This window comes from Taeniopygia guttata, chromosome 5 (genome assembly GCF_048771995.1).
Source record: "Taeniopygia guttata chromosome 5, bTaeGut7.mat, whole genome shotgun sequence".
Taxonomy (NCBI): domain Eukaryota; kingdom Metazoa; phylum Chordata; class Aves; order Passeriformes; family Estrildidae; genus Taeniopygia; species Taeniopygia guttata.
Genome location: NC_133030.1, coordinates 17,479,301 through 17,493,503, shown reverse-complemented (window position 1 = coordinate 17,493,503; position 14,203 = coordinate 17,479,301). Strand labels below are relative to the sequence as shown.

The window sequence follows — 14,203 nt, the reverse complement described above, 5'->3', positions numbered from 1 at the left end:
ATGTCCTCTGCCCTGTTTTTACACACATTTTGCATCATTTTACTCTTCCAGAGCAGCTGTTGTGTAAAATACTGTAAAATTAATGAACACTTAGTAAAGGGCACGTTCTCCTTGCACCTATAAACACGGCAAATCTCCAGCATTGCATCACACTGTCAGTCCATGAAAGCTGCAAGGCTCAGAGAAACTGGACTACAATAACAGCCCAAATGTATTGAAGATAATGCCTTTATACATTCAAGCCATGAGTACAACCCACAGGCTTGATTTTCTACTTGTTCCCATCATCCACCTTTGCCCATTTCCCAGTGTCCCTCCACTTCCAACATAACTTCAGTGGGATTTAGATCGGGACCTAACTAGGTATATAGGATCAAAAAGAAAAAAATCCATTTCAAGCCAAGGAGAGATTGGAAACAATCAATCAACGTCTTTGAATGTATTTAGATCGCTTCTCCTGGGAAGGACTGCAGCAAACAAAGTGAAGCAACATGTCTGTCTACTTGAGTGGGGTGCCTGAAGCTGCGGGAAGGTAGCTGTGGAAATAAAGCAAAGGCTCTGGGCTGATGCAAGACTAATTAAACCCTGATTTAACTGAGGCTGTAATTTGTAATCTGGATTTTGGAGAGTTTCTGAAGGATTTTTTAACATAATGTTATTCAGCAGCCCCTGAAATGTATTCAGTGTCAATTGGTATCTTTTTCCTGGGACAAACATCTACACTGGCAGCTTCTACCACCGACATAACACATCAACTCACATAAAGGAAAAAAAATCACCATTAGCTAAAAATATCTGAATGAAAACAGAACAGTGTTTCAAATTCCATTGTATTAGCCTGCCTTTCTTTCCTTGGCTCCCTCTTTGTTTTCTGTGGCCATTGACATAGCCTCTGATAGCTGCAAAAAACTGTGTGATTTCATACTAGGTTTTAAATAGCACTGGGAGACATTTCCTTGAATTACATTTATGAAAAAATGCAACCTGATAAATTTCTTGTGTAAACAACCCTTCCAAAGTCTATGAAGAGCTACTGAATATACCAAGAAAAGGTCCAGTAAATGAGCTGTGAAGGGAAGCAGTGGCAGGCATGACGTACTTTTCCCCCTCACTTTCCAGAAGCTGCTCATTAAGTCCAGTTTTAAGTGGGGTGGAGACAAGCCACAGAAATTCCCAGGATAACACTGGTGTGTGATTAATGAGAAATGTCACATCAATCCAACAGACTTGTAAGGAAGATGTGACAGTTGCATGCACACAGGCACCGACATTTCTCTGTGTGTTTGCCCCAGAGCATCCTGCCCACCTGCTCCCTTCCTGTTGAACTCAAACCTTCCTAAAATTAGGACCATTTCTCCAATCTCGTTCCAAGTTTCCACCTTTATCTCTCAGGCTGCCAGTGCTGGTTAAACAAAGAATTTAGGAGCGGAAATGAGTGTATTCTGTGAGAGGCACACTCCAGAGAGCAGGAGGATGAGCACACAAACCCAAACAGAGCAACACCGGATGCTTCCACAAGGGAAACCTTCTGCATCCTATCTTACAGTAGAAACGAGCATAGAGAGGAAAGAATGACCTCCAGATGTAAGTCATCCTAAGAAAGTTACTTTAAAGGCAAAGCTCAAGATTTAGTACTTTCTGTGCTAAACACAAACCCTTAGGGGCTTTCTCTGAAGTCTGCTTGGGTACCCTGCACACATCTGCTGGGTGAAAAGGAGCAGCGTGTCTGTTTGATACAAAGCAAGTACAGAAACACACTACATTATCCTGCACAACCTTTTAAAACATTTAAATAGGAAAGACTGGAAGAGGAGGCATGAAGGCAATTCCCCATATTCCTTAGGATGGCAGGAAGTTGGGAATGCTCCTTTAGTGCCCTCATAGCCAGCAGCTTGCTCCAGCTCAAGCACATTTCAGCATTTTACAAGGCATCAGCCATGGCCAGGATCAACATATATAATGCTCTGTAAAAAAGTAATACCCACCAAGTTGCCCAGGAATGCTTTGGCTGAAGTAATTCAAATGGCAAAACAGCATTTTTTTTGAAATAAATCTATTTCAAGGGGATTTGGCTTATTTCCAACACCAATTAATAGCAATATTGAATTCCTGGGTAGATAAACGTGCCTGCTAGACTTTCATGCAATGACACTGTAAAAACCTAAAAAAACGGATTCTATCTGCAGAGACTGCAAAAGCTGTGTCCTCCCAAATATAGACCTTTCTAAACTCCCTTTTTTGAAAGGATTTACATTCAAATTAATTTTTAATTCGGCAGTAAGAACTGCAGTACACAATTCCTCTGTCCACCATGGCCATGTAATTGTTATAATTCAGCTTTTTAAGGCGTGCATTCTTAGGTATCTACAGAGATGCTTTGGGGAAGGGTAGCAGCAAATAACCTGCTGCAAGAGAAACAAGCCAGCACTCCTGTCCAAGACACTTTTGTTCATTTTCTGTAACAAAAATACGCCAACTTTCCTGCTTCTTGTGCAAAGTAACAAACTACCCTAATTGACAGCACTAACACTCATCAGCCTATCCCCACAAACAGTAACCTTTTCCCTCTGAGCTCCCTCACATCCACCCAAGCTCCCCATCATGGATGGTCCCCAAGCATCTCCATCTTGACTGCTGATGCCTTTCCACTGCCCAGCCACTACTGCTACATTTAAGCCAGAGCCTTGCCTCACAGAGAGTGATCTCTGTATCAGAAAGCACCACTTAGGGTAACAATAAAAACAGCACTGCAGTTGCAAGCTCGGGCCTCTCAGAGACAAAAATCAATAGGGAAATTTGTAGGAAAATGAGGAAAAAAAAATAGGATACAATGTTTTGCTTAATTGCATTAATGTGCTTTGGACATAACAGAGCATTCTTTATAGGTGACACAGAAAGCCATTCCTAAAAATTAGGAAAATGTAACATTTTGTGAACCCTAGACCATAGAGATTATTTTGGCCCTTTAAATCAACTTAATGTCTCATTTTTCAAGTATCAACTTGGCATAATTTCTTTCTGCTGCTGTATTTAACATCCAAGGAACACTTCTTTCTTGCATCTTCCCCACACCCTGCTTCAGGAAAGGACAAATCACTGGAATAGAGACAGCAACATCAAAAGAAAGCTGCTTTTTCATTTTTATGCATTTGTACTAGCTGGTAATTTATCGTTTACAAAGCTGGGGATGGCTGAAATTTTGTCCCAAGGAAACCATGCTCTGTTTAATAATGAGAACAATCAAATGCCATGATTTGTAGGAAGCAACTTTTTTCCTTGACCTTTTTATTACTGGCAAAATGTCAGCAGATTATTGAAGTGCAGAGAGCACAATCTATGATAAATAACTTTGTGTTGCCACATACCAGACCAAAACGCCCCCTCCTCCCTGTCCAGTCACAAACTTTAGCTTTCCAAAACAGCTCTGATTTATAAAGAATTATAGATAACTAACAGAGTCTGAATGCCAAGTGCAATATCATGGGTGAACAGGGCTTGCTCAATTCCTGGAAGCATAAACAAGGGGGGAAGGAACAAAAAGAGCAAGAGCCAGAATGCAGCCTTACTTCTGTCTTTGACAGCTGCAAGATCACTGCTGACATAACACATACAATCTTTATCCTTACCTGAAATACAGCAGCATGAAAAATTGGAAAGGACCCAGCAAAAAACCATAAGGCTGTCTCCAAGTCTTAAATCAACTGCAATGACAGTTAAGATGTTCAACCTATTTAACTAATCAAAGATATTTAAGGGATCACCTGATGATAGCCTGGAATCACTTAGAGGGAAAAGATGTCAGAAAGCTGGAAGAAACAAGGTAGAAAAATGCCAGATTAGAGAGAAAGCACATATCTTTTACTGTAAAGAAAACTACCATTTCCACACATTTCTGAAGAGCATAAAAAAAAATTACCACCAAAAATTAAAACCTGCCTAAGGAAAATGCTGTAATTCAAGCAGAAATTACTAGATGTAAGAATATCAGGCTAAAATCCTTGCAGATGCAAAGTCAAATGAGACCAACAGGACCGATACAGCTGGCTTTAACATCCAAGATGCAAAGAAAAGCTACATTGTCCAGAAAGCAAACTCCAGCCTCCCTACCTGAGCCCACTTTCTCACTGGATAAGCGCCTTAGGAGATCACCATGCCAAGTGTTGCACAGCCTTTCTCCAGCTGCCCCAGCCCTGCACCTCGCTGTGCTGTAATCAAGCAGCAGAGCAGCCAGCAACAGGCAGCTCATGCTGCTTGTTAAACACTCCTAGCCCTAAACTACTGCATTTCTTCTCCACTTAACTTTGCTAAGGTCCACTTCCAAATCAGCCTGAAGAAAATATTGTTTGACTGACTTCAGTAAAAGAAAGCTTTTTATTATTTCCCACGCCGTTTCATTTCCTGGTACTCAAAGCTAAATGGCACAGATATTTACAGTACTGGGAGTCTCATCTGTAGCTCATCTAAGACAGCCTCACTGAGCCAACAGCTCACAGTGCAGTAGGACTGCCCATTAAAAACACTACGGGATAGTTCCAGGCTTCCTACGGGCACCATCTATGTGTACAGCTCAGCTCATTTTCTACACGTTATTAAAAGCTACACTACTTAACTCGCTATTTAATTTTGATGTTAAATGAAAGCAAAAAGCATGACAAAAGAATGGTAGTGAATAAAAAAAGAAAGAAAAAATATGTACTTGAAGACTTCCTAGTAGCTTTATCCAGAGAGCAAACAAGCATACTCTGGCTGGAACTGGGCCAGCAGACAATGCCAAAAAAACCCCAAGAAGAGATCAGACCCTCTCCCTGCCCTCATAACAGAACACTGTAGGCCAACACAGGAAAATAAATAAAACCCAACCTCAAAACTTTGTTATTTTTCCGGTGAAGACAGAGGCACAGAGGTGCAAGCAATCTCCCCACAGCTACAGGAGGCCAGTGATGGAAGGAGGAACAAACACTGATCTCCTGATTTCAAAGCCAAATGCCCTAACCACAAAATTATCCTACTTGCATTGCCTCAACCTGTCTCATCCTGAAGAACTGAATTACTGGAGAAGAGAAGGAGGGAGAGAAGGGAAGAAAACAGAAGGTTTATCAGGAATATTTCTGGTCCGTCTGGAAGAAAATACTGCTTACATTGGTCCCCCATAATTGCACTGCAATCATGACACAATGATATGAAGTTTAGTGCTCAAAATACTCAACTTTCTGAGAGTTCAAGCAAGGCTGACACAGGCCTTCTCTTAAGGCAGGAAAAAGCCCCATATTGCTTAATGCTTTTTATACAGGGGCCTGGAATGCTCAAGAGATTAAATAATTCACACACTGCCTTTCCCCAGGAGTTCACATCTAGCCCAAATCACAAATGTCAAGTACAATCACATGCACTCTTGATAGACTTTGAGAGGTAAGAGCACGACATGAGTGCAGCTCCCAGGAGATAAACGCTTGTATGGAACAAATCCCTGTAGATCAACCTGGCAGCAGTCCCAGCAGGACTGCAAGGGAAGCCAGTGCAGGAAGCACTGCACAGAAATTGTGTCTTGGACCCCAGGGTACAGAGGTGAATAAACGAGGGAACATACTTTGATTTTCCCCTTAACAGCTTCAACATCCAAGGACACAATGGAATCCTGACCCAGATAAAACACTTTTATGCACATGGAGAGGCAGGGTGTGCTTACAGCAGTGCCATGTTAAAAGTGGCATAAAAGGTGCCATTCTCAATCGCATCAAATATGCCAAGACAGTGAGCTGGTGTGTTTTTACACGGGGTACACAGCTCAGCACACCTTGTGATTTGCTCAGGCTCACAGACAAGGCCAATGGAGGGAGGGAAGAGCACAAGGTGCCGCAGCTCTGGCGCAGGAAGAACAGCAGAGGCGGGTGCTGGTGGAGGGCACGAAGAGCTGGGTGCACCCACTCAACCTGCCCGGGGACTTGAGATGTTGCAACTTGCTCCAAGCTGAAAAGAGCAGCTTTCTCTGCAGTGTGGGCAAAGCACAGAGGGAGCAGAGCCTCGGGGGAGCCATGCTACACTGCAGTGCCTTCAGAGCCGCAATAGCATTCGCTGTGTGTGCCCCTGCCTGTGCAGCTCCAGGCTCGGCTGGAGGGTGCAATCTGGTTCTTCACTCTGTTTCCACAGCCATTTTCACTTGGAGTGCCTGCTGATTTCTTTCATAAACTGCTGTATCCCTGAGGTACAAGGGCAGAAAACTCTTCTAGCAAAACCTGGGAGTCAGCGATAGAGAGGGGGAAATAAATTATTAAGGACCACATTGGGGCAAGTTTTCTCTCTTTCTGTCTCGAGCAAAACTTAAATCACTTCTTCCTTCCCCCATTGTGGCCATGGTAATAACACACAACTATTCATTATCCTCATCTTAACTAGAAAAGCCTCTTTCAATTTAGCACTTAATATAATTACAGTAAATTAAACAGTGTCTAGAAAAAGTCTTACCTTTTCAGAGCTCTTACCTTACCTCTATGAAACTCTATCAGTTAAAAGTGAAGATAGCTATTAAACAATAAGGGTTTGTAGCTATTCAGTGAGCAGAAAAGTGAGATGTTCAGTGGAAAATTGTTCAAAATCTATTTCTAAATTCAAAACCACATCTCCAAGGGAAAATGGGAGAATCTCATTAATGGTATTGTAACGTCCCTCTCGCATTGCAGAGATAGTACTTGAACACCAGAGATAGTACTTGAACACCAATTCTTTGTTCTGTTCACTTTCCTTCACCTTAACAGATTCCTTTTTTTTTTAATATGAGGGAAAAAAAGTCTGCCTTTTATAAAATCACAAGGTAAATTATTGCCTTTATGTGCTTTCAGGAAAAGCCCTTTCTGGCTAGTGATACATCATTAATGTGATTTCTCCAAGAGACATACAGGATAAAAAGCACTTGGCTGCCGTGAAGTCAATGGGAAAACACACAGACTTTGAGAGGGTCACGATAATCAAAAAATAAAGCCATAAATTTCCGCATTGGTGCTCAGAAAAAAAAAAAAAAAAAAAAAAAAAAAAAAAAAGACAAAGAATCTGTAACAGGTACTCAAGAGAGGCATTTGGTAAATGGTCATTCTGTGTTCTCCTAAATAAATTAAATGCTAGCTTGGTAATACTTGGAGTGATATTAGAAGCATTATTTTTAATACAACATAAGCTTACCAGCCAACAAGAATAAAATATTGAGCAGGAAATACCTTTAATATAATGTTTTCCAGAAACTGGGAGAACATTAGTAATAATTACCAGCTAGCACTGGAAGTGCTGTCTGCTTACTGTGTATCTTGTGGATAACAGCAAGTCTTGTGTTAACACAATGATGTCAGCTGACAACAGCTTTATGGCAGAGAACAGCATATTGTGCATTTCTGGGAAAAAGAACCTTTAGTGCTGTGGGGATTATTATGGTTAAATTGCTTCTGAGTCACAGTCTGTTATTGCTCAATGTTTCTCACTTGGTCCCTACCTACCTACCTTTTATTTCCCCACAGGGATGCACCTGCTCAAAGAGAATAAAACTGGCACTGTTGCACCCACTGTCTTAGCTCTTTTAGACAAGTTATTCAGTATCTTGCTTACATAATGAGATTGTTTTTATTTATATTACAGAACAGCCCAGCAAAATTCAAGACAATACTGCTCTAAATATTGTGTGAATTTCCAACAAGAGACCTTGACGCCAAAGAACACAATCCAGGTAGAGAGAGGATGAAAAAGGCATGGAAAGCTGATATTGACACACCCTGCCCATGTACCTTCTCAGGGAACTGAGAAATGAGAGACCCTGCACTACACTTCTCAGATATACTCATGGCCAAGGGATCCTCCCAGCTTCTCAGCACACCTCACCCTCTTGGAAAAGAAAGCTTTCAGCACCTACGCCGAGGGATTCCACAAGCCAGAACTTGAACACCAGCTTGGGAAAAACTAGGTTAGAAACCTGACAGTCTAGGCTTGGTTTAAGCAGCTTCCAGCCTTGTCCACAAGTGGAGCTCCCCAAGTCTACTGCAATGCATAGGTGTAGGAATAAATGAGTGCAGGTATTAGTAAATGACTGCAGGTGTGCCAAGGTGCCTCCCATGACCTGGAGTCCAGAGAGAAATTCAGGCAGTAACAGCAGTTTGATTACAGGCAACAAAGCCTGGGTGGTTCATCAGTCAGAAAAAAAAAAACCCAAAAACCTACAACACCAAAAAAACACACTCAACAGCCAAGAAATAGGGCCTTGTTTGCATCCACTGAACCTGAATTAAAACAAAATAGAAAAATCTTACACATGGTTATACACATTCTATCTTCTCTCCTATGAGAAAGGTTACACAGGTAGAGCAATACAAGGAGGCAGGGGCAAATGACAGATGTCAAAATGGAAAGAAGAAAATCTACTATAAACGAACCTGAAAAATACAAACACTTTGTATTTCATATCTAACACACCTGTGTCCTGCTCTATATTACAACAACAGAGTGCCATGGAAGGCAGTTTAAATTACTGCCTTGCCCACTAATGCTATAATTTGTACAGAGCATTCAGTGCCCACTGAAAGCCTTTATAGTCCAAGTAAGGATTTACAAATCCACACCAAAAAAAAAAAAAAAAAATTACTGCTTAGACCTGAACTGTCTGACCCACATGTGAAAGAAAATGAAATTATCTGCAAATCCAGATTACTTTCCTTAGTAAGGTAAGGGGGAAAAATAACTCAGTGCATTTGCAGCAGTGCACAAGGTTCTTTTTCATGGCAAGACAGAAAGAAAAGACATAAAAATTCATCTTATAAAATGGAAATCTCATTTATTTGCATCCATGCCAGGAGCTTGCCAGAATAACCACTCTGATTGAGAATTAATTCCAGTGGCAATTTCACATTCACATTTCAGGGATTTTACAGATGAGCCAGCAACAGCTGCCCGAATGAACTGTGCAATGTTTGATAAAGTGTATAAAAGCCTTGGTCACCTCCTACTTCTACATAAAAGTGATTCTCTCCTGATGCTGAAGTCATACCAAAAAAGAGAAAGTGCAAAAATGTCAAAAAAATAACACAAAAGAAATTTAAATTGCTCTTTTCATTCTGCAAAGATGATTCACATTGATCAACAGTTATGCAAGGGAATAGAATTCCCTTCCTCTCCTCACTGGGACATGGCAATATATTGCTATGGGGAGAGAATTCCCTGTTATTTTAACCTGAGAAAAGAGCAAATCAATTCAAAAATGCACTGCTAGCATAGGCTTTGCACTCTTAACTGGCATCAAACAACACAGGTAACAAAAGCTGAGCTGCCTCTGCAGCACTGAAGGTGGGAAGGAACAATGACACTACAACAGCTGTCTGCAACAAAATGCATTGGCATGAAAATTAAAGTGCTTTTCAGAGCAATCTCATGATTTTGCTGAGAGAAAAGTGAAGGAGGGCTATCAGGACACTGCTTTTGTGCCTGAAGTGCAGGGACGCAGAAGGACCAAGCTCACATTTAAGCTTTGCACTCAACACAGAACGAGACATTTCATCCCTCAATGCCTCTCTGCCACATCTGATAGATTAGCAGCAAGTCTGCTTTCATCCTGGTTTCTGCTGATCGATTCAGACAGCACACCCTTCAGGACTCTACTACAGTAGCATTCCAGTTTGGAAATACACACAAAATAGCTATTACATTATTCCTTGGGGGTACAATTTCACATTGATTGATTCACTGACAGATTAGATAGGATGAAGCAGGCAAGCCCCATGTTGAGTTTCTCCCCTCCCCCCACAAGGAGAGCTGCACACATCCCAGTTTATTAAAGATTTCTCTTTTGCCTTTAGCTGGTTAATTTTTCACTGATGCTATAATCATACAAATGGTAACTGGGTTGCCAAAACACTCAAATTCATACAGCCCTGCAGTCAATTCCCAGTAAATTGAAGCTTGGCATGGAGTTTAACAAAACACATAGAAAAACTACTATCAAGAAAACTGCCAGCACAGTAAAGTTATTGATATTGGAACAGAGCACAGACCTCAGTGGCACACTGCAAAAGGAAAGCCCAGGTATACAGCTGGCTGTTTATTAAACAAAGACAAGAATTGAGCCTTTTCAATTCAGACTTTGATTTATACACCTATAAATCCTTCAATGTCAAGGGAGCGTAAAAGAAAAAATGGCACAATTTCAACTGTAGCTCTACAAACACTATGGAAAACTGAGACTAAAGAACAAGAGATATGCCCATGGTTTTTATGCAGCTTAAAAGAAATTAAAAACCACCGCCACACAAGCAGCTGGACTATTCTAACCTTCTAACCCTAATCCCCTGTTCACATCACTCTCTTTCTGTCAGGGGCAGAAACCATTTATAGGTAACTCTCACTAGCCTGCTGTTAGCTGCTTCCAATTTTGCAGAATATTCCGCTTTAGTCTCTTGATCTTTTTGTATTACACAGATGCATATACAGTACCTAGAGCCCGGTGCAAGCACAACACTCCCCCGCCTTAAGCAGAGAAAGAGCATTCCAATAATTAAGAAATGTGGAAACCTGGGCAGGTTGTACACTGCTCCTTAATCCTCCACAGAGGCTCAGCAGCTACTTATCAAAAGGGTGTTTTTCAGGATGGTTGTCTCCTTCTTCCTTCATTGCATGACCAGAAAGAGCCACAGTGGTGGGGAGGAGCTGGGATGAAGGCAGAACCTGTGATTTAGACAGGGCCCTGTACAATTAACTGCACCACAACCACACAGCTCCAAAATGAGGGCTGAGCAGCACCTGGGAGGAGTTTGCTCAGTCTCAAGACGTTTGATGCTCTAAAGCACAGCATAAACACCAGCAGTGACAGTCAGGAGCCTGTGTGAGGTGTGAGGTGTGAGCAAGCCCAGACCCACACTGAGACACGCTGGCAAGAGCAGGTCACTGTCATTCCTGCCCAAACCCATGTGTATCTGGCATTTGGATTGTTTCGATTCCCTGAGCTGCTTCTTGTGTTTCCTTTACCTTAGTAACCACAGCAGGCATGCACAAACACCTACAACGTGCTGCCAGAGACATCTCATGTTGAGGAGTGGAGGCGTGAGGAGCAGCATTTCTGGCTGAGAAAACACTGTGCTGTTAATGCTTCAAAGGCAGGGAGGTCAGGAGAAAAAAAACACTAAATGCAGTTTTCCCCCCAAATAAAACAGGAGCTCAAACAGCACAAATCTGTGCAGTTGCAGAGGGAGGTCTGTGCTCCACAGCTCAGAAGGGCAGGGCCCTGCTGACACACTTCAGCCCCAGATCCAGCACTAAAAGACCTTCAGCAGTGGCAATCTCACAATTGCCTCCAGCAGATAACAGCTCCCTTGGACATGAAGTGAGTCTAACCCAATTCAGATTAGCTTAACTGAAATTTTTATGATCTATGAACATAATAAGAATTAGTTGAGTCTCAGTTTTGCTCTGAGCATGGCACAGTGATTTCAAACACTGCACATTACAGACTATAGGAATGGCCTTTCCCTAGAGACATCCTGGATTCCAAACCACAGCCCTGTATCAAACACAGAGCCATTTTTCTCCTGCTGTAGCCAAGAAAACACCTTGAGAAATATCTAATCTAGTAATGGAAACTGAACCACCTGTACTCTACAAGCCTCCCTCCCACTCACCTGATGAATCAGTGTTGCAATAAAGCACATGAAAATTAAATTAAGCACCATGAAAAGATGAGAGCAGTAAATCCGCCTTTCAGTTACTTTCATGCATCACCATGATTAAATCATTCCTTAGGTTCACATTGTCCTCTTCAAACCAAAATAAGCGGTGGGCAGGACTATAGCCTGCATTTTCTCCCTTGAATCAGAGAACTCCTGTCTGTAGCTCCATTAATAGTGCTGCAAAGTAACCCCTGGGGCTGAATCTGACTCCCTTGCTGCCCCCAGGTCCTTTTGGCCCAGCTCTGTCCTCCTTATTGCCCAGTCAGGGTGGGGATACTCCCAGGGTCACTACCATCCTACTGGGAACTACCCCGCTGAGAATACCCATTCTCCCCTTTGGGGAAGAGAACTTGCCACACACAGAGCCTGGCTTGAGGCTTCTGTCTCTCCCTCCCCACTCACACCTTTTTGGAAACTTGCTGCCAAGGAGGAAAGGCAGCAGCTGGGGACACATCCAGTGCAATAGCTGTTCTCTGGTACAGACGCTGCTGAATACTGTTGCTATCTCCCACATCAGTGCAAAGAGGGGGAAGGAATATTTTGACAACAAAGATACTGCTGTAGCCGGATGAAGTGAGAAGGTTGCTACACAGTTTAAAGAACTTTCCCCCTCACTTATGTTAAACAATTGTTTCACACTACAATGCTTTAGGTTTGCATAGCACTTGAGAAATATGGTTTCTGATCCAACTGATCCAGTCACATGTGCTTATGTGTTTATTTCTCTAGAAATGTTGCCTTGCTTCACTTAGTGCAAACTAAAAGCATTTCCAAACTCAGGTTTCCAAAATCTGGTTTTTAGATAGCAATGCCTATGATCTCCACTATGGTATCTATACAAGCACCTATAGGAAAGGTAATTACTATTGTCAATTAAATGTAGCCAATTAGTAACAGTGCAGTCTCCTCACTAGTTCCTCACCATGCTGGAAGAAGTACATTAAAAATGCGTTCCACCTACCAGATATGCCCACATGTCTAAAGAAATCAGGTCTCCTTGACAGCACGCCATCCCACATGCCACACCGGCCGCTTGCTGGCCCCCCAGACCTGCCATGCCGAGAAATCGGGGGGCAAGGGGATCCACCCCACAGTTCCCGTCGCCAAACCCCAAAAGGCACACGTAGAAAGGGCGACGCACAACCTGGGCACAAAGCACGGGCACAGGCGGCAGGTTGCCCTCCCCGAGCTGCCAGCACTCAGCCCCTCGCTGGAATCACGCCGCCCGCAAGCCGAATCTGAGGTACCACGCTATACTTAAAAATAGGCAGCCTGGCTGCGCGGGGGGCAGGAAGAACAGCTAGCATGGGAGGCGGGGGAATGGATTTATCGGAATAATTTAGGGCGGGGAGGGGGGGGGTATTTTGCTTTTACAGGGCATTTTGGGGAGGATCGCTTCGGAGAGTCGGGGGAGGATGTGGCTTTTAGGGGGGAGGTGGGGATGTCCGGCGCGCCTTACCTGGCCGGGGCGGCCGAGCCCCCGCGCGGTGCCGCGCTCAGCACGCCGCGCCCCGCCGCCGCATCGCCGGGACACGCGTGGGACGGGAGCGGGGACACGCGTGGGCCCCGCCGAGCCGCTCCCCCCGCGGCACGGAACGCGCGCAGCGCCGGGCCGCGGCCGGACAGCTGCTCGGGGGAGGCGGCGGCAGGAAATACCAAAAGACTGATCCAACCACGCTAGGGAGAGAGGGAGGGAAGAGAGGGGGGGGAACGGAGAAGAAAAATAGAGGGAGGAAAAATAAAAACGGAGGAGAGGGGAGAAAAAAAAAAGGGGGGAAGGAAACGTGCAAAATCCGGGCGGGATCGGCGCGGAGCGAGCGCGGTGCTCGGCTCCCTGCGGGAGCGCCCCTGGGGAGCGCCTCGGCCTCTCCCGGCCGGAGCTCGGCTCCCTTCGGTTTGTTATTCCCCCCCACACTCCCCGCAGTTTGTGTCTTTCTTCTCCTCGACACAGGGAGAGCCTGAAGCCAAGGCAGAGTAAATAAAGCAAAACCACCAACCCCTTAAACAAAAATCAGGCGGACCCCCCGGCCAGCAAGCAGCAAGCCATCCCTGGGGTTCACTGACGCCACGCGCAAGAGAATGGAGAAAAGCCAACCTGGAGGAATCACCACGCTGAAGCCGTGCCGCTGCAGGAGCACTTTGTCTCAGCATCCAGCCACACGCCTCCGCCGACGCCGTGGCTCAAAGGCGCCCATGCAATATGCAGCCCTGACACGCAGCTGGGCACGCTCCCAGCTTCTCCTGTGCATCCAGAGCGAAAAAATCAATCCCATGGCAAGCACGGACCCCTAAGCTCCTCCAGACGAGGAGGACAGTCCAATCATCGCATCCCTGGCCTCAGCCTGCCTGCCCTTCGGGGGAGGCATGACTTTACAGGCAGCAGAGTATCTGGTAAAGCATCACGGCAGAGAATGACCCAGCCGCACGCATTTAATTGATGCTTCCTCTCTCCTCCTCTCTCCGGGTCGCACGGTTCAGCGCTGGACCAAGAACAGTGAGCCAAACAGGACTTCACA

General features: G+C 44.2%; 1 protein-coding gene across 7 annotated transcripts in view; it reads right to left on the bottom strand.

Moving 5' to 3' along the window:
* Nucleotides 1-14,203, bottom strand: part of OSBPL5 (oxysterol binding protein like 5) — a 174,418-nt gene that overhangs the window by 122,451 nt on the left and 37,764 nt on the right. The window contains exon 1 of one of the 7 annotated variants that reach the window (XM_030273900.4): nt 13,783-14,053. The exons of 1 other annotated variant lie outside the window; for it this stretch is intronic. Coding sequence is in view for 2 of the 6 variants with exons in the window: in XM_030273898.4 (XP_030129758.3) it covers nt 12,649-12,744 (96 nt within the window). In the remaining 4 variants the exon portion in view is untranslated. Of the gene's footprint in view, nt 1-10,536; nt 10,556-12,648; nt 12,962-13,146; nt 13,282-13,782; nt 14,054-14,203 lie in introns of those variants that run through there. 5 more of the 7 variants (XM_030273901.4, XM_072929722.1, XM_030273898.4 and 2 more) reach the window with 5 other exon arrangements.